The 26,816-nt window shown below is 36.5% G+C and overlaps 1 protein-coding gene across 12 annotated transcripts in view; it reads left to right on the forward strand.

Annotated features, from left to right (window-relative positions):
- The first annotated feature begins 6,394 nt into the window (after positions 1-6,394).
- The window catches only part of LOC131690160 (cell adhesion molecule Dscam2), a 471,795-nt gene continuing 451,373 nt past the window's right edge, over positions 6,395-26,816 (forward strand). For all 12 annotated transcript variants that reach the window (XM_058975714.1, XM_058975719.1, XM_058975716.1 and 9 more), the window contains exon 1: positions 6,395-7,749. In XM_058975714.1, the coding sequence (XP_058831697.1) occupies positions 7,683-7,749 (67 nt within the window). In that variant the 5' untranslated portion in view covers positions 6,395-7,682. The remainder of the gene's footprint in view (positions 7,750-26,816) is intronic.

Genomic DNA, 26,816 nt, shown 5'->3' on the forward strand with positions numbered 1-26,816 from the left:
ATTAAGTTGTAGAGCAGCACATTTTCGACAAATTTGCTGAAGATATGCAAGTTCTAGCTTTTATACTTTCCATTGCACGGGAAATCCAAATGCAAGCTTTAGGGTGTTCCTTATAAAGTACTTTTATTTCTATAACTTTTGCAGTTATTTTACACTAGAGTACCCTTTGAACAGATTATTAAGATTATTTCAGGGCACAAAATTTGCTTCAAAACACCAACAACAAAACTTTTTTCGTTTCAAAGTTATGAACTTTGATATAAATAATATTAATTTTTCAAATAACATTATCTTCGATTAGGGCACTTAAAATTAAATTCCATTACTGTCATATGAAATAGCATATTTGTAGATATATATATATATATATATATATATATATATATATATATATATATATATATATATATATATATATATATATATATATATATATATATATATATATATATATATATATATATATATATATATATATATATGCATATATATATATATATATATATATATATATATATATATATATATATATATATATATATATATATATATATATATATATATATATATATATATATATATATATATATATATATATATATATATATATATATATATATATATATATATTAGGGTGAGGAATTGTTATATGGAATAATCATAACCTAATCAACCGAGCACAGCACTTTTTTGGTTCCATTTGGGGTCCCGAACAACTGTGCAAAATTTGGGGTCGATTGGATTTGACCCGGCGTAGCGCATTGCATTTGAAATTTGTATGGAAATTAGTATGGGAAAACCTACTTTTTTGCATTTTCAATTTTACAGACTACAATTCTTCCTGCAGTATACCAGCAATTAGATAGAAGTCCAGGATATGCTAAACAACTTTGCCGAAGGATGCATGGTGCTAGAATGTCTTTACAACAAATTATAGCTGTTCAAAGTCCTATAGATCGAATTAATTGCTCAAAATCTTTTTTTTTTGCCAACACTGCGGGTGTACCAATGATATTTCATATAGCATACCAAAATAACATAATATATTTTAGATTTACCACATTAGTAGGTTCAAACAAATTGTTCTCCTTCAAAATATCCGAAAGTATTCCTAAAGTGATCTTAATGAAAAATCAAAACTACAAAAGTAAATAAAACCATTTTTAAAGAAACAATCTAATTTTTTTGTGGTAAATTTCATGTAATATGAAAAGTACACGAGATAGAGTTTCACTGTCTTCGACAAAGTTTTTTAGAATTTTATTTCCTTCAATTTTCTGGAAGACAGCGAAACTCTATCTCTGATCATAGAAAAATAGAAGCACCCACCCTACCTACTATTTAAAATAATAGAAAGGTATTGTATAGTGCAATATTTTATCATGCAAACGAAACTGTATTTTATATTTTTTTATGACGAACATCTTCTTCTAACACATCAAAGCTCTAGCTTCTATTATTCAAAAGATATAAGTACTTTAAAGTCCCTCTAAACAAGGTCCTAGCATGCTGTTAGTGGTAGTGAACAGAGACAGCTTATAGAACGTGGTATTGATGACGTAGACGCTACCATTCGCCCATAGAAACTGTCACACATACGAGCGCAAAGGTAGTTTTCGTTTTGACGCATGCTAGGACCTTCCTATATAAGGACTTTGTTAGTACTTAATATGTACGGCAAAGTGCCTATTTTCATCGTACTAAGAAGGGAGCCTCACTGATTCATTAGTAACTCGACCTACAAACAACGGAATGCGTACAAATTGGCATCAACAGCTTTGCTTCGTTGTTAAGACCAAGACCAAGATAATAACCACCCCGGTGGCACGGTGATAGTTTCCTGAAACCTCCATTTGTTGTTGTGGTGGCGTTGTTGTCAACAAATTATTAAGCTACATTCATACTGTTCCTACGTATGCCGCACATGCATACAGAGATATGAAAATCTATTAAAAGGTTTTCAATGTTATTCGAATAAATTGCATTTGTTCGACACAAAGACTGGGCTAAAAATTTAGGTGAAATGAGAAACGAGTAGAAATATCGATTGAAGAAGCAGTATGTGATAAGCCTACCCTAACGTTGCGGTGCGATAGGAATTTTCAGGGGTATAGAGTATTTTCCAAACTGTAGCTGTATTAGTGTGATTAACGATTTGTTTTGATCCACCTACTATAATTTTCTGATAGTTCTAGGAAAATAGTTGACCTTAATCAGCTGAACATGAAGGAGTATTTTATGTCCCCGGCTTTAGTTTAACAGGGGCACAGAGCATTTTAACAACATTACAAATAGGATATGGGATTTTATTCCAATATTTCAATTAGACATGAAACTCTACATAGGATATTGACACTACAATGTTATCTAACATTGCAAAAGCTTTTTCGCATAAGCAATCTAACCTAGCATCTTCAAGATAAGTAAAGATTAGGAAACTGAGTGTATGCGGATGTCCCCAAGGAGTTATTTGATTCATGCGATCTTGTGGAGGATGGTTCATAGAGGAAATGTACTGATCGTGCAACCAGTCACACATGATGGTGATCCGAAAATACTTAAAATACCACAACCACAAACGAGACATTTAAAAAAAAATTAATCGCCAATTACAGAAAAACTAAGAACGCTGTTGATAGAACACGATCTAATGAAAAAGTAAGCTTATGCCAATAGTGACATTTGACAGTAGCTACAACAGTAGTCCACTGTTATAATGAAATTGCGTATGTTTGCTGAGAATTGTGAAAAGTCGGTCAATTTATGCGAAAGTATTATTTAAGCTATAAACTTAATAGAGATCACTTACTACATTAAAATGCTCAGTAGGTGATTGGGAAATCATTACCTTAGATGAAGTTTCGGCAACAGACCTTCCATGCTTGCATTTTGCTGCATTTTCGGTAGCAAAGCCATGTTGGGAATCCAACCTAATTTGGACCCCTATGAAACTACATTCTTTAGATTGTTTTTTTTTTCCTTATTTTGCTTATAGAGGTTTTAACCTTAAGGTCATTCGCCTATTTTTGGGTTAGAGAAATTTCTGTTGGAAAAATCTCTAACCTTATGTGCGGGGTTGGGAATCGAACCCAGGTGAGCTGCGCATAAGGCAATCGATTTACCAACTACGCTATGCCCGTCCCCACTCTTTACACTGTTGTTTATGTCACAGCATCGTTAGTTTATCTTTAATTGCCAATTCCCCTTTTAAGTAATTTTTCTAACCAAATGATGTAATAATAGCCTTTAGCAGCTTTCAAGTACCCTTGAAGCAGTAAAAGTGCTTGAAAGTACTCTAAGAACTGTATGTGAACTTTAAAGTCCACATTTTAAGTATTTAAGTATTATCCGAACTTTTGGTTACTTAGGCTAACAGTCTTGTTTGCCAGTTGATACAAAATTAAAAACATAAAAAAAAATCGAGTGTCTCGTATGGAGGAGTTATTAAAAATAGCTGAGGTGAAATCCGCAATGATATGACAATCAGAACATCTTGTCGACGATACGGCATTCCAAGATACAATTCTGGGTGAATATGCGCTATGAACATCAGCCAAGATCTGGAGCTGCTCCAGATAAACCAAGCGGAATAACTTAAGCTTGTTGGATAAGTGAAGAAAACGACATAAAGCCAGTTACATAGATGTTATATCTGACTTGTTTACGGTATTCTTCCATGCGTATTTTATTTGAAAACTGTCTTAACTAAGTTAATCTCAAATACATTTGATATACTGCAATAAGAACGAGTCAGTATCACGGTTTAGTTGAATGAACTTTACCGTTTCCAAAAAAATTTCGATCACATTCTGTGTGTCCAACATATATTTTTGACACCGTCAAAATTAAAATGGAAGGGTTCAAAATGAGGATGTTAAAAAATGTCATTTTCAAGTTAATGCCAATTAGTGAAACATCCATTGACAGTTTCTGTCTAACCGGAGCAATACATCTTTTTCGACGTAAACGAAAAGTCACTACCTCAAACTTGGTTGGTTATTCTAATTCTACCATTATGAATTTTTGACAGAACATTAGAATGACAATAAGCCGTTTTCTCTACAAATGGAAAAATGATATTCATGATTTCGTTGTTTTACTGTAATCATTGCGAATCGAAATCGATTTCAAACCCCGAGAAAGATTTGTTTACTATCTGTCACTTGATATGTTTTACCCCTGTTGTTTGTGCATCGGTGCAAAAATCGTATCCTTGGTAAAATCAGAGGGAACAAATTTGCTTGCAGTGGTTGTTTTTCAACAAGTTGTTAAGCTACGTGGAAAGCCAATAAATTTTAAACACGAAACTTATCAATAAAATAATTCACTGTTTCTTCAAATATTGTTTCTCTGCGATTTTATTACCAACAATCATTTTATACATTTTTAAGAAATTAAACAATATTCAGTTAGCATAATGACGGATAAAATAATTAATTGTTTAGTAAATATTTATTACGCACAGAGACGATGTCGTACAAAACTAGATATGAACATAGCTTAAACGCATTTTTTAACAGCTAATAGAACCAAAGAACCAAAATTTTTGGCTTCAGGACAAATGTATGTAGATGACAGCCGTGCCACCGAGGTGATAATAACATACATGCGCTGAAAATAGTGAAATTCTCGTGTTTGAGCGCAACGAAAACACGAATCGAGTGCCCCTATTCTTGCGCTACCATTTGACTCAAGGCGTTAAACAAAGATGGCAGACACTGCTCTAACCAACGGCTTCAAATGGGTAGCGTAATAATAGAAACATAGCGATAATAGGCTCATCACCCTATATCAAAAATAGACGTTTTAAATAAATTTTATGAAATTTTGAAAAACACCGTATTCGCTATTTTTTACTCAATTGTAACTCTAATCATGACCCTATTTATAGATGAAAAAGAATTATCTTTTGTTTGCCCGAATGAGTGATATTGTTATTCTGAAGAATCCCATTTTTGGCGAAAATGTACTCATAACCAGCGATGCCACATGTTTTTTTGAAATGTCTGTAGAAGAATAACTAAAATGTCTGTAAAAGTCTGTAGATGGTTGTGTAAATTCTAGTTACACTAAAACTTTACTTTAAAAATAGATTGAAAGTAGAATTCTATTGTGAAGGAATCACTCGTGTTCGAAAACAGTTATTCTAGTGCAATTTTACTAAACATTTTTACCATTTTAAAAGTCTGTAGATCTTTGGCTACGTCTGTAGGAGACATCAAAAGTCTGTAAAATACAGATATGTCTGTAAATCTGGCATCGCTGCTCATAACTAAGCGAATATAGGTAGATAGGCGGTGCCATGAAATAAATTATTCCCCTTAAAACAATCTTAAAGTTGTCTGAAGTCTACTTCAGTTTTAAATGAATACCGCAAAAGTTATTTGAAAGAAACAGTTTTTCTAAAAAAACACTAAGAAACACCGTAACCTTCGATTTTAAATTTGTTGTAAAATCAAAAGTATTACAGATAGAGCTTATATGTCTTCGGCAACCTTTTCCAAAGTGTTCCCGTTCTACAACTTCACTGAAGGTCGTTTGGCTCTAGCTAGAATAAACAAAAAGTTAATTTTTTGCTCTTGGTAAAATTGGAACCACCCTAACTGTTGTTTTAACAAAAAGGCTCACAAATTATGAAAACTTCTCCGAAGACTTAATAAGGCTAAGTTGTTTAGTTTCAATAAGATATCAAATTCCTGCTAAATTTGCATTCTGGATCACTGTGCATTGAGTAATACTTGACTAAATCGGCTCTAAAAGTTTCGTAAAGACACTACTGACGGGAAAATATTTTACAAGTTCTACAGAAAAAACTGTTTTTCAAGGATACCCTATCACACAACATTCAAATAGTTGTAAAACCAAAACCGTTAAAACTACAAATATGATGTCTTCAGCAAAGTAGTTTGAAAAAGTTTGTACTACAATTTTACTGAACACTTTATTACTCTCTCTCATCTAATTTCAAAAGGTGATTTTCAGATCATACAAACAATAAGGGTCCCCCTAATACCACCCATCTTAAACGATGCCTCAATTGATATAGATTATTTGTTCCGAACACATTCTAGAACCAGTAGTTTAATGACAAATATTTTTGTCATCCTAAATTAAGGATTCGGACCATTGTGCAATGTCTACCTGTCAGATAGTTCCAGTACATGGTTACTTAGAGCTGTATTTTTCCTAGACAATAGTGACAACCCTGGTCGCGACACGGTATTCAACAACAACAACCACAACAACAACAAGAAAAACAAGAGAACGAGCAAACGACCAGTAAAAGCTCTCCAACCAGACACACGATTGGGGTGGAAAAGGATTTGCGAAATATTCACCACCCCACAGCCGAGGCTCGACTGCAACCGAAACTAACCGTTCAGTTGAGGAGTGTTCGTTGCGGAGTTCGGTATTCGAAATGCCATCGGGTTGATATCCTTCGAGGGCCGGTTTCTCATCACCACCACCACCGCCACCCGTTTTGTCTGGTCCAGAGTTCTTTGATAAGCGGCAGTAGAAGACCAGAAGCGGTCGAAGAAGATGAAGCAGAAACTCGAATGGATTCGCCGTGGAGTAAGTGAGCGAGAGGAGTGATGGTTTGCAGTTGTGGGTCTCGTTCTGGTGCCCGTTCGTTTGCATCCGGAAGGAGCTTTTTCCAGGAAGGATCCTGAGTACGACTCTGCTAGTAATATTTTTTGGGCGGATGGATGCTGTACCGTGTGGTGAGTGTTGGAGTGCCAAGACGTGTGCCAATAAGAAGAAAATTGTCTAAGGACAAACCACGGGTGAAAAGCAAAAGTGAAAAACACGAGGAAAGCGCCAAAATTCTCCCGTCTATGAACTGCGGATTCCGTTCCGGTGTGCTTTCGACTTTGGGTGGAAGGTTGCAGTCGGGAAGAGAAAGTGTGTTTGTGCCAGTTTCTGTGGAAAATTTGGAGACGTTGTGGGTGGATTCGAGGAAGATTTTTCGTCGTCTGCGTGCTTGTGAATGAAACTGCATCGAAATGCATTGCACTTCTTGGGCTGCAGTTTTGTGTTGAGGTAGACAAGACCACGGGCGGACGCTGGACCAAGACTAACTGGAAGCGGAGGGTGTGGGAGCAAGTTTTCCCCAAACTTACCCAGCTGGATCGGAAGAAAGTTCACTGTGCACGGATAATCGTGTGATATTTTGTACGTATATTGAGTGTCTAAATGCGAAACCAAACGTGTTGGAATGTTGGAAAGGATGACAGCATCTGTGAAAAAATGTGACCACGGCATCGACGGGGCAAAACGAAGGCTGATCAATACCGGATGTGAGTGAGTGAGAAACGAGAGAAAGAGAAATTAGCTGTCGATGCTGTGTATATTGCGAAATCGCATTCGGTCCAGCACTGACAAATTGGCCAGTGTCAACGGTAGCAACAGCAGTGGCGGCTGTGAAACGGGAAATTTTATACCGTACAACAGCATATAAATTATTGATTGAACTTCGATCACACGGGCGCCACATGAGAAGATAGAACTGAGTGTTGTGCGTTGTATTGCAGTGCCGTTAGTGAATGAGTGTGAAATCGGATTTGTTTTCAACGGTAGAATGGATGGGCGATTTCTTTTTGACATGTGATCAGTGCCAAGAAATAAAAGATACAAGATACTGGTGAAGCGTGAATAAATAATCCAAAATTTTCAAACTTAGGATGCAGAAATTAAGGATAAACGAAATGATGGTTGTGATGATATTGTTGATGCTGTTGGCGAAATTCGGTAAGTACATGCCACTCAGAAAAATTATTCACTATCATTCACCTGTGCAAGTAAACACGTTCACAGTATAAAGAGTCTCCCGTTTTCCATTTTCAGCGGTATAAAATATTTGCGCAATCTGTACAAAAGAGGGTCCATTCGCCGTAGAAAAGAATACTTTGATATCCTTATATTTATTAATTTTTTATTCTGTTCCGATATTATGAAAATTTACATGAATTTTACGTGTAGAAAAAAAGTTATAGTTAAGTTCTAGACGTTGCGAACAAACTTAGCACTTAAATTAGGGTATAGTTATATTATGATGACATTACAGCATCTTTAATTCGAACTGCCGAAATGTTGTCCAGCTCCCAAATTATTGTTGTGATTATTTGTTTAATGATGTAGCAGCGAAAAGACCGATAAAGCCAGTAGGCATAAAGCTTTCTCGTATTCTCATTGTCTACAGGTAATATGTAGACCCCAATTAGAAAACTAATTGCTCCATTGCGAATTGTCTGTCTACATGTTTCACACGTTTTAACAGGTTTTGTACCGCTGTTGCATCTACTTTATTTGATACCGAACTCCTATTTGCTTTGAATTGTTTTCCATTTCCGCCTTTTTGCATTAGAAATTCGTTACTCAATAAGACGGCCTGGGGCTAAGTGTAAAACTAAAATTTGAAATTAGATCCGCGTCACGAAAATGTGGCATAATTTTAAACGAATGTAACGCTGTTACAGGGTCGCCGAGAGAGGGGGTGGGACGGAGTGTTTCCCCCCGGGCCCGGAGTTCTGAAGGGGCCCCGGATTTTTACCAAAAACTAAAATTTTGACAAATACTATTTCGACAAAAATTTATTTGAGAACGCAATAAAAAAATTCCAAAATCCGCGTATGATAAGAGAGAATAGCGAAAATTCTAGGCTATTTCATTTATTTAATATCAAATATATATTTTTACCAAATCAGAAGATCAGACCCGGGCAGGTATAACGTAGTTGGTACATCGATTGGCATGTACGCAGCTCATCTCGGTTCGATTCCCAACCCCGCACACAGAAGGAGAATTTTTTTTATAGAAATAATCTGAATGAACAAGCGAATGATCCTAAGAATAAAATTTCTATAATCGAAACAAAAATAAGATCAGACTTGTTAGGTTAAATGGTTTAAATGGTTTGATTAGAAGTCAAGAGGTCAAATTTCGCAAATATGAAATCGATTCTTTTGATTTATTGAATTTCCTGTCTTCCCAACTACTGGATTATTATCGAAAGCAATTATTAGAAAGAAAAAGAAAATTTCTCAAACTTGTATTTAGGGCCGCCACACCGGGTCTTCGTTCAGGTAATTCGAATTTCGCCCGGAAGAATTTAGTGGATTATTTTGCAATTTTGTGTTGCCCTTTTATTTCACTCTCGGCATCATTTTATAAATCGCCCAGCACACAATCATCATAAACATCATCCTCGAACTGCAGGTCCTAATCAATAAGGAGGGCCCCTCTCGGTGCTATTTAAAAAGTGTTCACCACCATTTGGCTTCAGCTTTACTTTTCCCCCACAGGACCTCCACACAAAAATTCTCGAAAGAAACTGAAGTGTGATTTCACGCCCCGTCTTTGCTTACTGTGGAACAGAGCAAAGCTCGCTTGGGTTATCCTCCACAGCGAGAGTGGTTGGTGCTTGTGAATTCTTTGTGGATATTCGAGGAAGCAAAGTACTACATCCAAGAAAATTAACAAAACTGTTCACAAATGCGAAAAATACACCTAAATATGAATGGCACAGAAAAGTGATATGCTTTACCAACACATTACACTGAAGAAAATATGATATTTTTCCTCCTAATGCAACGAGCTACATAAGAAATAAAGCAAAACAAATTTATTTGTTTTTAAGCTTTTATTTAATAAAAAGCAATGGAAGCGTTCTAAAATTCTGTCGAGTAATGATTTTAATTCGATTTAATTCTAACTGATTTCAGCACATATCTACGTATCTCTTGAAGTCTATCCCCTGTTCAGTAAAATTCTCTTGGTCGAAGTACCACTCTAAGAAAATTGAAGTCCATGGTTTGTCGTTCATTGTTATAAAATCCAAAAAAAAATCATATTCAAATACGAGATGATACTGAAAGTTTTTGTCAATTAGTGGGATATACGTCCATAAAAATTGTGACGAATGATTGTTTGTTGGGTTAAAATTCATCGGAAAGCGTATCTCATTATGAAAGAACTTTGATATATAATACATTTAAACTTTCAATATATAACCCGATTTGGGACATTTTTTTTCTTTTTGTATCATTTACTAGAAATCAGTTACAACATTCTTGTAATATACTTCAAAGTATGCTAACACACCAACACAAATAACAGGAAAGGGGTAGGCGTAGCGTAGTTGGTAAATCGATTGTCTTGTCAGTGTCAGTGATTGTCAGTGAAAATAGTAGCGAATCAAGCGTACTACCTTGAGGAACCCCAGAATGGTTGGAAAAGGACTCAGATTCATTGTCACCATTTTGAACAACGACTTTACGGTGAACAGGGTATGATCGATGCCAACGGCAGAATCGAGCAGTGCATCCAAGTTTATCAAGCTTCGTTAGAAGTATCTCATGGTTATCAGTGTCGAAAGCAGCCTTAGGATCTGTGTAAATCACGTCCGCCTGCAGTTGTTTAGACATTTGTTCTGTACAGAAGGATGTGAAGCAAACCAGGTTCGTCTCCACCGATCGAGCGGGAAAGAATCCGTGCTAACCAACCCTCCCGCAACTTGACGTTTAGCCTAAGTTGCTTGAAACCACCGTGTTTCGAATGATGTCGCCACCATAGAACGCCGTCCACTAATTGCGATACTGTAAATTTCTATGCGAGAAAATAATTTCATGACGTCTTTTACGAACTTGTTTTCTTTATTTACATTCGGAAGAGATAATCAAGATGATTATTTCAAAACAGCGTAATAATTTAAGATAAACACAAACAAGTTAAGGATTACAAATTGTGCCGAATGTAAAATATAAAATGCATGATTTGATTTGAGTGCGCTTCTAGTGTGAACTTTTTCCTCTCCAATTGCCCTTGAAATATCTTTCGCATATGACAATTCTCGAAAGTTTGTCGTTAATCTTTAAATACATTTAGTTTTGTGATTATCATTTTCCACTTCGCATTTAACAAAGGCAGGATTGACTTCGACTGTTTATTTCTGACAGTATAGCATCTAACTGATAGGTGCTGCGACATGTACGGTGCAAAGGTTTCCACAAAAATCAGAAGTGATGACAGTTCATTTTTTATCGGAGAGGGAGCAAATTAGTCCAGTATCATTGTGTGTGTTTTTACATTGCAATACAAATATTACTACCTAATATCTTAAGACTAAATAAATGTGCTCACTAACTAGTATAAGCGCCGCTTGTTTGTATGCTGATGATTCCAAAAAATCATGAATCATTTAAAAATAATGCATCGGAATAAAGATGCATTTTTATAACAAAACAACACCAAACGCCCAAAAAGTCTTCAAAAAGGAATTATCGAAAGTAAAAAAATGAACAAGAAAATTTTCACTGTGAACAAGTTTACGCTTTTTTAGGAAATTGTTCTTGAATAAAAATTGATCCGCCATTTTAGACCCACAGACCCAAATAAAGTGGTTTCAACGATTTGTATAGGAGCTGTCAAGTTGTTCCCCCTCTGGTGCTAACAAATGCTTATGTAATGATTACTAGCAGTAAACAGCACCTCGTTGATTAACGATTCGACATTTTTCGACTCGACTCTCAGCGTAGTGATTCCCCGGTAATTCTCGATTTTGCTTTTGTCACCTTTCTTGTGTACCAGAAACATGACTGAACGCTTCCAATTATCGGGAATTCTTTGTTGCTGAAGTGACACATTGAAAAGGTGCGTCAATGGAATCAATAAAATATCGGAACATTTTTTCAGAACAGCTGAAGGCCTAGCACTTAGTCCTGGAGCACGGGACGCGTTGTCGAGCTCGATGGCAGTTGGTGTATGAGTCGTGAAGATACTCGAGAAGTAGCTGGCAACTTTGTCGCCGTCGCAGTCGCCATTTCGCCATTGTAGACCACCCTAGACGGAAGACCTGTTTCGTTAACAAACGTTTTCATGGAATCCCTTCGGATTTCGTTGTAAGTTTTGTTGGATGCGGTTACATGTCCTTTGTACAGCAATTTATTGTGACAGCGGTGCTCATTACTGGCTATTGCGAAAAAAGCGCTTGAGAATAGGGCATCGTCGATTTGTGTACGCACGTAGAGCTTTGGCACGGATGCGTTTCAGATTCCGAAACATTACGTTCGACCAGGCAGGCTTCCAGGGAGGTTGGTAATTTGGAACAGATTTTTCAACACAGTCAAGCAGTAATCGATTATAGAGATCAACTGCGGCATCTACATCCACTTGATCAAGTAGTACACTCCAGTCAATCAGCAATAGTGAGCGGCGTAGAGCTACTAGATCAGTTTTGCGAAAATTACGACGATTCGCATCTAAAGCTTCTTCATATAGCGGTGAACTAATGGTGGAAATGGATATTTCTAAAGCGGGATGATAGTTTTCCAAAGGAACGATCATACTGGAAGCTTCACTCACAGAACACCCAGGAAAAGCATTCTCATTGACGAAGACAAGGTCAAGAAAACGAGATTGATGTTTGGAAATCATGCTTACTTGACTTAGTCCGTGAAAAGCCATCCCGTCCAGAAATAAGCGGCTGGAGGATTTGTTGTCGAGGATAACGGGTTAGGGTAAGCGTACCCACGTCCAGAAGAAACCCACAAGAGTCCTGGTTGGCTGAAATCGCCAAGGACTATCACCATATCGTTTACATCTGCTTGAGGAGAAGCGCTCTCTGGAGTCTAGATGGAACTGCGTAATGAGAAATCAAGTCGTTTTTCTGGGGGACAGCTCCAATAAAGTAGTTCTTCGTTTGCGTAGTAATCTTTGTCCAAACTGTTTCAATGCTTGATGAACTATCCACACCAAATTCACGGGAGGCAAGTGCGGAAGAAACATATGATATTTACTCACTTTATTTTAGTAAATTTTTCATTTTAGCGACATTCAGCTAGCTAGCAATCCAAATAAGGAAAGTAATGAACATTTAGTGCCATAGTACTCAAGTGAGAGCACGGATGTGTAATACACAGACACAGATAGGAAAACTAAAATTGACAGGGTCAGTTGGAACAGGCCTAAAATTTACCGGGCTTAAATTCTTAAGGGTGGTATAATCAGAAATTAGTCAACTCCAACTTGACGCATTTTTTCATCGGGCAATAAAGAAAGATGTATGTATGATTTTGACGGTAGCTCTTCAGTTTGGAAAATGGCGTTGGAGCAAGAGGAGCAACAGAACATAATTTTGCTTATGCTTCGCGAAAATCTGAGCTACTCACACACTCGCCAAGTTGTCGAAGTTGTTGCACCAACATATTAAACGTGTTCGGAAAACGTTCATCGACAGCCAGGAAAACTGGATCAGGGAGAAATCGAAAGCTGGAAGCCGTAAAAACGACGAAAATAACTGTTTCAAGCAGAAGCACCATTGAAATTATTGGGCAATCGTTAAGCGAAAAACTCAGAAAATAGCGGTACAAACTCTCATGGAAGATGTGGAAAGTAAAGTTCAACAATTCAGTATGGAGACTTTAGAAGCCTTATCTCTTTTGTGTTTTCTTTGTATTCTATAGTCACGGAACTTCAAAAAAAGTTTGTCCATTTGCATAACAACATAATCAGCGCGCACTTAATCGTCGTTGACCAAGTTTTGACCGTTCCAAACTTCAATATATATTACAGGTTCATAGACTACTGATCTGGCAATATGCCATTCAGTACACATTAGTTTTTTTTTGTGTAACAATATCATTTCTAGCTGATGATAAATAGCAAAAAATATGAAAGTGTTATCTTTAACTAATTAAATCCTAGCGTATGAAATTTCCTACGTAGAACTATCCATCGTTTAACGCGTATTTACTGTAGAATTTCGACATCTAATTGCTTTAGTATTTTACTAATGAGAACAGTACATACACGTATTTCTTTGTGAAACAAGACAGCTGTCGATTTTTGACATAGTATATACATTTTTTAACCATGTGCAGCTGAGGAAAATGGCGGCTGAAAAGTAGGCAATATATTTAATTGAATTTAATTGTTAGAAATATTAACTAACAAAACTCATAACAATGTACGCCAATAAATTGTCACAATCATGCTGCATTAACAGTACGGCCATTGTTCGCCAAAATACCGTTACATTAAATACAACAACGAAAAAGTTCTACCAAATGAGACAAAGCCGTCTCATTTGGTAGAACAAATAATGACGCAAGTCGGCAGACTTTTGTGCCCCATACCAAACGTAACCTTCTCGACCCTAGTAACCCAAAACCGAGGTGTTTCCGTGCCGTCAGCTAAAATCTTTTAATGTGCTTTAACGAGGCGCTAATTTGTTTGTACGCCTGGTATCTGTTCTACGGTGTCCAAGCCATGTCGTGTCGGTGGTGTCCGAAAACCTGATAAAAACGATCCCTTTTCTACCATCGTGAACGCTGTTATAGGGGGAATATCTATCTTCACTTTGATTTAATCACAGTTGACTGATTTATTTGATTACAGCCATAATGGGAATAGTTGAATGAAGAGCGAAAAGCGGAAAACCCCTCGAAGGGACATATCTAATGTCGATATTTTCCGCTTGGAAAAATTTCAATAGAATTTAATTCTCGCTGTCGCGACTTGAAATTAACATAATCAGTGTTGTAATCTCGTTCATTGGAACGCGGGGCTGAAGCATGCTCGAAGATATGTATCGTTTTGAAAGTCATGTCCTCAACCACCCAACCAACGTCTGAATCCATGGAAGATTGTTGGATAACAGCTGCGCACATCTTTGCGAAAAACGCGGCCTCTCAGATGACAATGGATTCCATCGACTTTTGTTCCATTTTTCTAGATTTCATCAATTCATAACATATACGCCTACATTGCATGGCACCTAATCTAATGTACAACTGAGAAATTCTCAAAAATCTATAAATCTTTTCTCTTCTCTTTGTCGTAAGTTGTTCATGCCTCTTCGGTGTTGTAGGGGAACATGGGGAGACTTGATTTATTCGTGTTTTAGGGGCAAAACTAAACATAATATCGGGATATGAAAACAAATCAACATGATTCAAGAAATTCAATTCCGAAAACATTTTGTGCAATATTCAAGAGAATTCAAGAGATGTTGATGTCAGTCACATTAATGTTCAAGATATCTTGTCTGGTCTCAATGATCTAGATGCCACTAAAGGCTCAGGACCTGATGGAATTTTACCTGCTTTCATAAAGAATTTAGCAACTAAGCTCACGTCACCTTTATTCTGGCTGTACAATAAGTCACTTGAATCTGGTAATTTCCCAAAAGACTGAAAAAATATTTTTTTAATACCGTCGTGCGGGGGCTACTTTGGATATGTGGAACTACTTTGCACACTTCAATTTTTCAATATTCACTAACAGACGCGCTTTTATTAGTTTTATTATACTTTTGACAATTGTAGAGCTGAGTAAAGCCATGTCAAGTGATCCTCGAATTTTTCGCAAAATCACCGATCTTCATGAGGTATATTTTATTGGATAGGGATTATGGTGAATAGCTTTTGGTATAAATATTTCGTTAAAACACCTTTTATTTTTCAAGATATTAACCCTTAAACTTTATTGCATGATAAAATTGTAAATTTTATATCTCAAAAACCACTGAAGACAATTCAACGATTTTTTGCACACTTATGGAATGATATTTGCTCTATCTCATAAAAATATTTTCGCTGTATGATTATGTGAATAACGGTACTTTGCAACTATTTAAAAATCTAAATTATATTTTTTCTTGTGTTCTTCACGCTAAAAATTTTCAAAACGTATGTCAAATTATGCGGCAATCTTTCACCTTCAATAATCTGTATTGATCATTTTTCATTTTTGCTCCTATCGAGAGTTATGGAGGATTTTGTAACAGTGCGCTCTTTCAACGCACGGCCCACTTTGATGCAGCCCGCGAAAACGTACATATTGGCAACGCCGCACGTCGCAACGTCCTAATGCGCATCGCTTTGAAGGAGCGTATCTCATGTGCAAAATTGGCGTCTATGAGGTTAAAGAAAAAAGCCAAGCTTTTCTTTATGGAATATTGAAGGTGAATGTTTTATTCAGGACTTATTTAATTTCCTGTCACTTAATACCTCGGACAAACGCGCTCGGATATTGGCAGCCGATGAGCAAAGTTGAGCAGTGGGCATGTTGACTGCGTTGACATATTTTTTGCAAATTGACATACTTCACCAAATTTTCTTGTCAGTTCATTTGTCTGAGAGGTAGCGTGGTTTATTGCGAATCTTTACAATACACATTACAACTTCTCAGCCATGCGCCATCGGGCCTTACGTTAAATTACGCGCCCATTTAGTTTGCATCAGTGCGAGTGAAAAAACGTTTCGACGTTTGTTTTTGTTTCGATCGCACTCGAGTGTTTCCCATATAGCAAGAACTCGACAATGCTTAAATGCTAGATTATCTCAAAATAGACAAACTTTGCTAAAAAACATTCGATTGTTTCATGTTATAAATATGGGTCGATCACACGAATGATTCATTCCGTTAAAAAAAATCATAAATGTGTTCGTCGTATCTGGCTATTGTGGCATCCATGTGAAGTGATAAATTTAAAAATTATATTGGTCAACCCATGTGCGGCATATGTCGTAATGGGTGCAAAAAATACAACGAAAATAAATATGGACATGAACAAAACACAATGTTCGTTAAATTTTCAATTTTTCATCCCATGTTTATAGTAATGGGTTTCTCAATTACGCGTTTAGAATATAGGAAATTTTTTCTTCTTATGAGTAAAGCCATGTCAAGTGATCCTCGAATTTTTCGCAAAATCACCGATCTTCATGAGGTATATTTTATTGGATAGGGATTACGGTGAATAGCTTTTGGTATAAATATTTCGTTAAAACACCTTTTATTTTTCAAGATATTAACCCTTAAACTTTATTGCATGATAAAATTGTAAATTTTATATCTCAAAAACCACTGAAGACAATTCAACGATTTTTTGCACACTTATGGAATGATATTTGCTCTATCTTATAAAAATATTGTTGCTGTATGATTATGTGAATAACGGTACTTTGCAACTAATTAAAAATTTAAATTATATTTTTTCTTGTGTTCTTCACGCTAAAAATTTTCAAAACGTATGTCAAATTATGCGGCAATCTTTCACCTTCAATAATCTGTATTGATCATTTTTCATTTTTGCTCCTATCGAGAGTTATGGAGGATTTTGTAACAGTGCGCTCTTTCAACGCACGGCCCACTTTGATGCAGCCCGCGAGAACGTACATATTGGCAACGCCGCACGTCGCAACGTCAGAATGCGCATCGCGTTGGAAGTGCGCATCGCATGACTAAAAGAAACCACATCTCTCGATTAGTGCAAAAGGGTAAACTTTTCTATACGGATTATCGAAGATGACTTTTTTCCAGATATTTTGAGATGCTTTAAAAATTTTTGACCGAAGTGAACAACAAAATTTATAGTTGATTAATATTTTTTCTATTAATATAATTTAACGTTTCTAACAATTAACATCATCAAAAACACTTCTGTTAGTCAAAGTACATCTATGCTATATCCAAATTCATTTTGAGGCTACAACATTAATATAGGAAAATCTTATGACAACAGCATTTTATTTCACGTTTTTATTTTCACCGTTAAACAACAATGTATCTTTTGAAAAAAGTTTATTTTGAATCTGTTGTTCAATCGTATCGATGTTTTATTATCGTTATTGCTTCTGTTAATTCTGTAAATTTGTGGTGCTCCAAGTTCTGGTAAGATATTACTTATTTTATCGAATTTCAGTTAATCATCAACGATCTTTATTTATAAATCATCGTTACAGTTTTCCGCATGAACCTGTTGAGTCAACGAATATTCCAGTTCCATTACTTTGGCAAACACTATAAGAAGAAAAAATTTCCTATATTCTAAACGCGTAATTGAGAAACCCATTACTATAAACATGGGATGAAAAATTGAAAATTTAACGAACATTGTGTTTTGTTCATGTCCATATTTATTTTCGTTGTATTTTTTGCACCCATTACGACATATGCCGCACATGGGTTGACCAATATAATTTTTAAATTTATCACTTCACATGGATGCCACAATAGCCAGATACGACGAACACATTTATGATTTTTTTTAACGGAATGAATCATTCGTGTGATCGACCCATATTTATAACATGAAACAATCGAATGTTTTTTAGCAAAGTTTGTCTATTTTGAGATAATCTAGCATTTAAGCATTGTCGAGTTCTTGCTATATGGGAAACACTCGAGTGCGATCGAAACAAAAACAAACGTCGAAACGTTTTTTCACTCGCACTGATGCAAACTAAATGGGCGCGTAATTTAACGTAAGGCCCGATGGCGCATGGCTGAGAAGTTGTAATGTGTATTGTAAAGATTCGCAATAAACCACGCTACCTCTCAGACAAATGAACTGACAAGAAAATTTGGTGAAGTATGTCAATTTGCAAAAAATATGTCAACGCAGTCAACATGCCCACTGCTCAACTTTGCTCATCGGCTGCCAATATCCGAGCGCGTTTGTCCGAGGTATTAAGTGACAGGAAATTAAATAAGTCCTGAATAAAACATTCACCTTCAATATTCCATAAAGAAAAGCTTGGCTTTTTTCTTTAACCTCATAGACGCCAATTTTGCACATGAGATACGCTCCTTCAAAGCGATGCGCATTAGGACGTTGCGACGTGCGGCGTTGCCAATATGTACGTTTTCGCGGGCTGCATCAAAGTGGGCCGTGCGTTGAAAGAGCGCACTGTTACAAAATCCTCCATAACTCTCGATAGGAGCAAAAATGAAAAATGATCAATACAGATTATTGAAGGTGAAAGATTGCCGCATAATTTGACATACGTTTTGAAAATTTTTAGCGTGAAGAACACAAGAAAAAATATAATTTAGATTTTTAAATAGTTGCAAAGTACCGTTATTCACATAATCATACAGCGAAAATATTTTTATGAGATAGAGCAAATATCATTCCATAAGTGTGCAAAAAATCGTTGAATTGTCTTCAGTGGTTTTTGAGATATAAAATTTACAATTTTATCATGCAATAAAGTTTAAGGGTTAATATCTTGAAAAATAAAAGGTGTTTTAACGAAATATTTATACCAAAAGCTATTCACCATAATCCCTATCCAATAAAATATACCTCATGAAGATCGGTGATTTTGCGAAAAATTCGAGGATCACTTGACATGGCTTTACTCTTATAGTGTTTGCCAAAGTAATGGAACTGGAATATTCGTTGACTCAACAGGTTCATGCGGAAAACTGTAACGATGATTTATAAATAAAGATCGTTGATGATTAACTGAAATTCGATAAAATAAGTAATATCTTACCAGAACTTGGAGCACCACAAATTTACAGAATTAACAGAAGCAATAACGATAATAAAACATCGATACGATTGAACAACAGATTCAAAATAAACTTTTTTCAAAAGATACATTGTTGTTTAACGGTGAAAATAAAAACGTGAAATAAAATGCTGTTGTCATAAGATTTTCCTATATTAATGTTGTAGCCTCAAAATGAATTTGGATATAGCATAGATGTACTTTGACTAACAGAAGTGTTTTTGATGATGTTAATTGTTAGAAACGTTAAATTATATTAATAGAAAAAATATTAATCAACTATAAATTTTGTTGTTCACTTCGGTCAAAAATTTTTAAAGCATCTCAAAATATCTGGAAAAAAGTCATCTTCGATAATCCGTATAGAAAAGTTTACCCTTTTGCACTAATCGAGAGATGTGGTTTCTTTTAGTCATGCGATGCGCACTTCCAACGCGATGCGCATTCTGACGTTGCGACGTGCGGCGTTGCCAATATGTACGTTCTCGCGGGCTGCATCAAAGTGGGCCGTGCGTTGAAAGAGCGCACTGTTACAAAATCCTCCATAACTCTCGATAGGAGCAAAAATGAAAAATGATCAATACAGATTATTGAAGGTGAAAGATTGCCGCATAATTTGACATACGTTTTGAAAATTTTTAGCGTGAAGAACACAAGAAAAAATATAATTTAAATTTTTAATTAGTTGCAAAGTACCGTTATTCACATAATCATACAGCAAAAATATTTTTATAAGATAGAGCAAATATCATTCCATAAGTGTGCAAAAAATCGTTGAATTGTCTTCAGTGGTTTTTGAGATATAAAATTTACAATTTTATCATGCAATAAAGTTTAAGGGTTAATATCTTGAAAAATAAAAGGTGTTTTAACGAAATATTTATACCAAAAGCTATTCACCGTAATCCCTATCCAATAAAATATACCTCATGAAGATCGGTGATTTTGCGAAAAATTCGAGGATCACTTGACATGGCTTTACTCAGCTATGTCTTTTAAACATGTTGCACATGCCTTTTGTCATTTTTCTTAACACTGTTTATCAAAACAAACAAAACACTTCAAGGGTCGATAAAAGTGATTGGAGGTTCGTAAAATGAGACTGCTCAACAAAACAGAAAATCTTAAGTGTACCGAGCCCACATACATTTTTTCCAGAAAGAAGAAGAAAAAAGATGAAAAATTGCGTTTTTCGTTTGTTTCTAGTACGCCAGGATCGGTTTTTATGAGCATTTTTTTGTGTCTTTGAAAAAGTTATTTTTAATATCAATATCAACAACTTTACCGAAGATACCAAGCCTCTAAATAATGTTTTGAGTTTATTCTCCGTAATTATTTCCAAGATAATTAATTACCAAAATTGTTTTTTCAAGAGATGCTCTGTATTATGTTGTATAATTTCTTTGAAGACATTGAACCTCCAAAGTTGGTGTTTGCGAAATAATGTGATCTTGGCCGTGAAAAAACTGATTTCGAACCTTTATTTCAGAATTCTTGACATAAAAAGTGCATAACTTGAGAACGTGGCCTTGTGTACTAATTATGCCATCAATTTAGCACTCAAATATACGTCATAAATAGCCTCTTATTTCACTTTTTTATTTTGCGAAATTTTCAATCCTACCTGGCTATTTTTATAATCGATAATTCAAAAAAAATTTTAAATGCTCTTAAAAACCTATTCTGACATACTAGAAATAAACTGAGATTGCCATTTTTCATCATTTTCCTTTTATCTCTACGATAAACAATATTCAGCCTCAACCCACTCAAGTTTTTCTGACAAGTAACGTTGTAAATGTCAAATTAAAATGAATTAAAGTGAATATTTTTGAAAATGCGATAAATGCGTGATGCTTTATTGTTAAAAAAGCCTCTGATATCAGAATAAATTATTGAAATTTCAATGAAAGTAAATAAAACTAGTTAATTTTTATTTTATATCGAATTAAAGAAGCGTACAAGGTGCCCCAGCTAGTCCACAACTTTTTTTATTTTTAACAGTTATTCAACTCTTTGCGAAATCATAGTGTATAAGAACAGTGTACAGTATAGTATATAAGTAATAAATGTTTGTATAATGTAGCCTACGATCAATTGACGAATATATAAATGAATTATTAAGAAAATGGTTTAAGTCGTTTAAAAAGAGAAAAAATATGAATGGTCCGAGAGGACTACCCTGAGGAGCTCCCGAACTGGCAGCAAATGGTGACGTCATGCAGTTTCCAATTTTCATTACCATTTTACGTTCTGTTAGGTACGAGTGAAGTCAAGCCAGAAAGGAGCCATTAAATCCATGTCTACTTAACTTGGAAACTGCTATCTAGTTATTAATTTTGTCAAACCCCGCTGAGAAGTCATATGGTATCTACCTAGTACACATTGACTGAAGAAAGAAGTGTATGATACTAAACTTGTAGTTCGAATAGCTTAGACAGAGCATAACTATTTCGCGATAGTTTAATATAACGTTTTTATTCGCTTTTTTTGAACCCTTGGAAAATGTATGACTTTTTCCGTAAGTTAGTACGACAGAGCCCTTTTGATCTACTGACTGTAGCGGGAGAACGTAGAAGAATGGCTCTAGCAGCTTCAAAAATTTGATTACCAGTTTAGATTTCAGAAGAAGATCACAGCAGGCATCAACGGTGCACATGTAAAATTTTTCGCTCCGTCAAGATTTTCTCGTCTCATTTAAAACAAGTTATACTATCAAATTTATTTGGTAAAAACAATATTAGTGAGGTGATCATCAAGAAGCCATTCCAATACGTGAAGTTTCCGTTAGCTGCAACAGGCAGTTATTCGGTCACTAATCGAAGGAAAACTCCAGAACTGTCCAGATGTCCAGAGCTCTATGCTTATTTTGGCGAATAATGTGGGCGTAAAAACTCTAGACGGAGATAGGGTGCTGGTACGAAGAATATGCAGTTTTAAATCAACCTACCAGGACCTACGAAAGAATGTTTAAAACATTCTACAACTCGCTGCCCCAGGATCGTAAGAAGGAAAACGGGATGGAAGAAGTAATATAAACGATAACCAATGTGGAAAGATCCACCTAAGATAACACTGGAGCTAATGTATATGTTCTCTTTTAACGAGGTATTAGTATTAGTAATATTCATGGGGACGGGCATAGCGTTGTTGGTAAATCGATTGCTTTGTACGCAGCTCACCTGCGTTCGATTCCGAACCCCGCACTTAGGGTTGGAGATTTTTACAAAAGAGATTTCTCTAACCCAAAAAGAGGCGAATGACACTAAGGTTGAAACCTCTATAATCAAAACAAAATAAAGTAATATTCATTGATATATCTTTCAATTACCACATTATACATTTTTTTCTCTTTTTCTCATATCCGTCATCTGTGGAAACTGTTTCGGTTCCGAGCGTTTTTATTTAGTAGATGATACGAAAATTATAAAATAAATGCGCTTATAAGGACGTGGCCAGGTGTGTGAAGATGAGCGGGTCTGCGTCATTGCGGATCATGGCGAAAACTAATTTGACAATAGATATGGTCATTTCTGCAACTCTATCTACGATTTGTGCAGGTGTACGTGCTATGCTATGCTATGCTACCAGTTAAGATTTCTTCAGAAGAAATGATACAGAAATGTTAGTGAAATAAGCTACATACTTCGAAAGGAGTGGATGCTTGAACCCCGTCGAGTGACATATGAGACGGTAAACTCGCTTCCTGCTTCTGTTCGTTGACGTGGTTTCAAAAGCTTTTGGGGTTGGTTCTAAGGATAGGACAAGTAAAGAGCCTTATTCAATCGTTAATTCGTTTTCAATAGGACGTAAGTAACAATGAGAGATTGTCTTTGAGGCCTTTCTCTTCTGTTCATTACTCGACCATTTCAACATTTACTACTCTACTCTTTGCATAATATTGTAGTAAAAACCGTCGGCTTACGATATGTACTGGAAAATTAGTACAAAGTGTTGTAATGACGTCGTTATAAACGAAAGAGAAAGTAAACAAAGAGAGGCTCTCAATGTTACTTACGTCCTATTGAAAATTTTCTCTAGAATTATTCCAGCTGTGATCCGCTGAACACAAGGCTCAAAGAGTTTGTTTTACTGTTAGTTCCGAACAAAATCAAAGAATTGTTTCCGGACGGAACTTAGCAAAATTGCTTCCAAATCACCCGAAGGCGATGTTACCGTTAGCTATTTGATCTGTAGCGGGTCGTCGAGCGAAGATCCTCACATGGTGGAGTACGGAATGTGTATGCTGTGGGCACATTTTAAATGTGCTGGAGTTACGGAAGAAGTAATCAACGTGGATTGATACTATCCGAAGTGCACTCAGCAGTTGCCCGTTGCCAAAGCCGAAGAAGACAACGAAGAAACCGAAAAGCGACGGAAGATTTGCTCCGGGCGCAACGGTATCGGATGTTATTCGGCCAACAGCTGGAGGAAAAAAGGATGATGAAGAAGAAAGCAGGAAAAAAGGATGATGAAGAAGATGCAGCTTCGGGCTATACGGCTTGAGATGGAGAAGGTGTGGAATGAGAAGCTGCTAAAAGCAGAGAAGGAAATGCGTGAGAAGGAGCGCGCCAATGAAATAGAAATACAGGAGCGGAAATTGAAACAGGGGCAGGAACTGCTGGAGCGTCAGCTGGCAACCGAGCAACAATTTCTGGAGAAGCAGGAACGGATTCATCGGCAGGTGAACAACAGCAAGATGAGAATGCTGATCAACAATAGAAGCGATGCCTTGTCAACAGCCAAGGACCAGATGATGCAGGATTGGCTGCGCGAGCAGAAGTCTGCCAGCAATTCGATATCTGGTGATATACGTGGAGCGTATGGGAAAGGCAAGAATCCGCTGACGAGTGCCAAGCTCGGAACTCAGGTTGGTCTAGATCAGATCAGGACGCCACTGACTAGACCGAAGTCGATACCGAATGTGTCAGAAGAGTATCCGGATACCGACGAAAGCAACAATAGCGACCATGAAGAAAGGGGAAGCAAAATCTCGGCTGTTCCGTTTGACGGTAATTCACTGGCAGGTCGATCTCGAGACGGGTCGGGGCATCCATTTCGAAGGGTGACAAAAGATCAGTTTGCAGCACGGCAAGCGATGTCGAAATATCTGCCGACTTTCAAGGGTGAGCTGAAAGTATGGCCACTATTTATACACTACTGCGGCCTGCGGTTTCACCAACCTGGACAATCTGAAGAGATTGTAGGATTATTTGAAAGGTGATGCGCTCGAAGCGGTTCGAAGTCGCCTTGTGCTTCCGGATTCAGTACAGGACCTTCGAAATTTATTCGGCAAACCGGAGAAGCGTCTCAGAACCCTGCTTCATAAGGTGCGGAGCGTGCAGGCTCCGCGAGCCGATCGACTAGAGACCTTTATTCACTTCGGAATCAACGTGAAGCAGCTCTGTGATCACTTGGAAGCAGCAGGCATGAATGACCACATGAACAACCCGATGCTAGTGCAGAAGCTGGTCGAGAAATTACCACCCAAATGCAAGCTAGATTGGGTCAGGTTCAAGCGTGGGAAGGTCGAGACTCCGCTGAGAATGTTTACCGATTTCGTAGCAGATTTCGTATCTGACGTGTCCGAAGCAGTGGAATTATCAACTCTCTCGCTTCGGAAACCAGCACGGCAGGACTTTTTTAAATACTCATTTATTTGATACAGCTTCAATAATAGTAACTTCAAATAAACATTCAAATGTATTAAATTAGAATGCTTTTATCGCTAAACAACTATCATAATACCCAACGCAGTTCATACGGTAAATATTGTTTAATGTTTGATCTGTTGGTCAGTATTACTTTTATTTATTTCTAGTCCCACATACACTCAGATGACTGTTGTAGTAAACATCACTTAAATATCTAGTAATTTGAATCATTCGACTCTTTGTTGAGAATATCGTGGATTGCGAAAAAAGGCTAAAGACGTATTCTCGAACCGTGATAATAAAAAGAAAGTGGCATATCTCGGAAGTTTGATTAAAAGGAGGAACATTTAGATATTTCTGAAATAGAGATACCATATTTGTCAGATTCGCAATTAAAAAGTGGAAAATAAGCAGCTATTAAGATTTGTACTGCAGGCACCCAACAGTCACATTTACCACATTCTGTCTTGTACAGTTCTACCCGCAGCATGGTTGCATTGTAGACACTAGAGTCATTACGAGTTATTTTCTGCACTCTACTTCGTGCTGTTGTTCCTGCAGTTCACCAGAATAGTTATATCTTGGGTGAAAACAGACTTCTACCTATATTTTCTACATACACCCTTTATTTTTCAATTGTAGTCTGCATCAATTACAGACGAAGTTTTTTTGTAATCTAGTGCAATCACTATTTAAAAATAATCAGTTTTTCTGTAAACTTATGGTTTTACTAAACTTTATTTGAATACCAAAGTCTCATTTGTTGTAAAGAGCTTTTAAGCATCGGATTTGAAAAAAAAATCTTAAATTGATCCAAAAAAAGAAAATCTTTAGAAAATCGTAATTCTGTTAGCTGTCAATAGATTTCCATTAACTGTGGCTTGATTTAATCACTACAATGTATGCTATAAACTGTATGTAAAGTGAAATTTCTGATATTTTTCACTTCAATCCCTCCTCCGTATTTACTATCTACAGGCATGGGTTTGTATTTTCATTCTATTTTCCGTTGGATTTTTTTCAAAAAAAAAACTATCAAAAGAGGAAAAACATGACTTACGTCAAAAATAAAATGTTCTAAGATGTTTTCAATGATTCCGAAATTCAATAGTACTCCTACATATCGTAAAATTTTCTTTAAAGAAGCGTCTAACATATTTTTAAAACCGAACTTCTCGTTACTGGGACTAGTGTTTTATGACAGCTGTTCATGCTAGAATTTCAACCTACAAATATGGCCACTATCTGGCGTAGTTATCTTCCAACTAAACGTGTAGAACACTGTTGAAATAACTCGACTTTGAGAAAAAAAAAAAGCAAAATCTATCTCGGATAGAATGCGGAGAGTTTTCCGACACCATTGAATAAATCGTCATAAGAAAAAACATTTTTCCACCACATCAGCAGCATCCGCATCAGCATTTTCTCCATCGCGCTTTCCAAATCTAAGCATTCTCCGATGATTGTTGAACAGAGCAAAAGAATCTGCAAAGTCATTTCCTTTGATTTCCACTCCCGCACCGAACTGACCCACCCCCGTTTGCCTCGCCTCTCGCCGTCTGTCATCAAGTCACAATTGCACGGATCATAGGAATGCAAACCAGACCATCGCATAACGGACCAGCACAATCCGGTACAGATGATATTTAACCGTCGTCTGAAGTGTCTCGTTGGGGTGAGTGAGGGAGCAGTAAATTCTTACCGATACTTATTCCAATGGCTCTTATGTTTGTCGTTCGCTTCGCATCGATTTGTGGGGCATTACCCAGCCACAATACAACAATCGGCTTCCTCCTAGATTTGCGCCACTTGAGTGACTAGGTTGTTGCCATCGCCACTCGCCTGCAGATTTTCTTCACCT

The sequence above is a fragment of the Topomyia yanbarensis genome, chromosome 3 (assembly GCF_030247195.1).
Source record: "Topomyia yanbarensis strain Yona2022 chromosome 3, ASM3024719v1, whole genome shotgun sequence".
Taxonomy (NCBI): domain Eukaryota; kingdom Metazoa; phylum Arthropoda; class Insecta; order Diptera; family Culicidae; genus Topomyia; species Topomyia yanbarensis.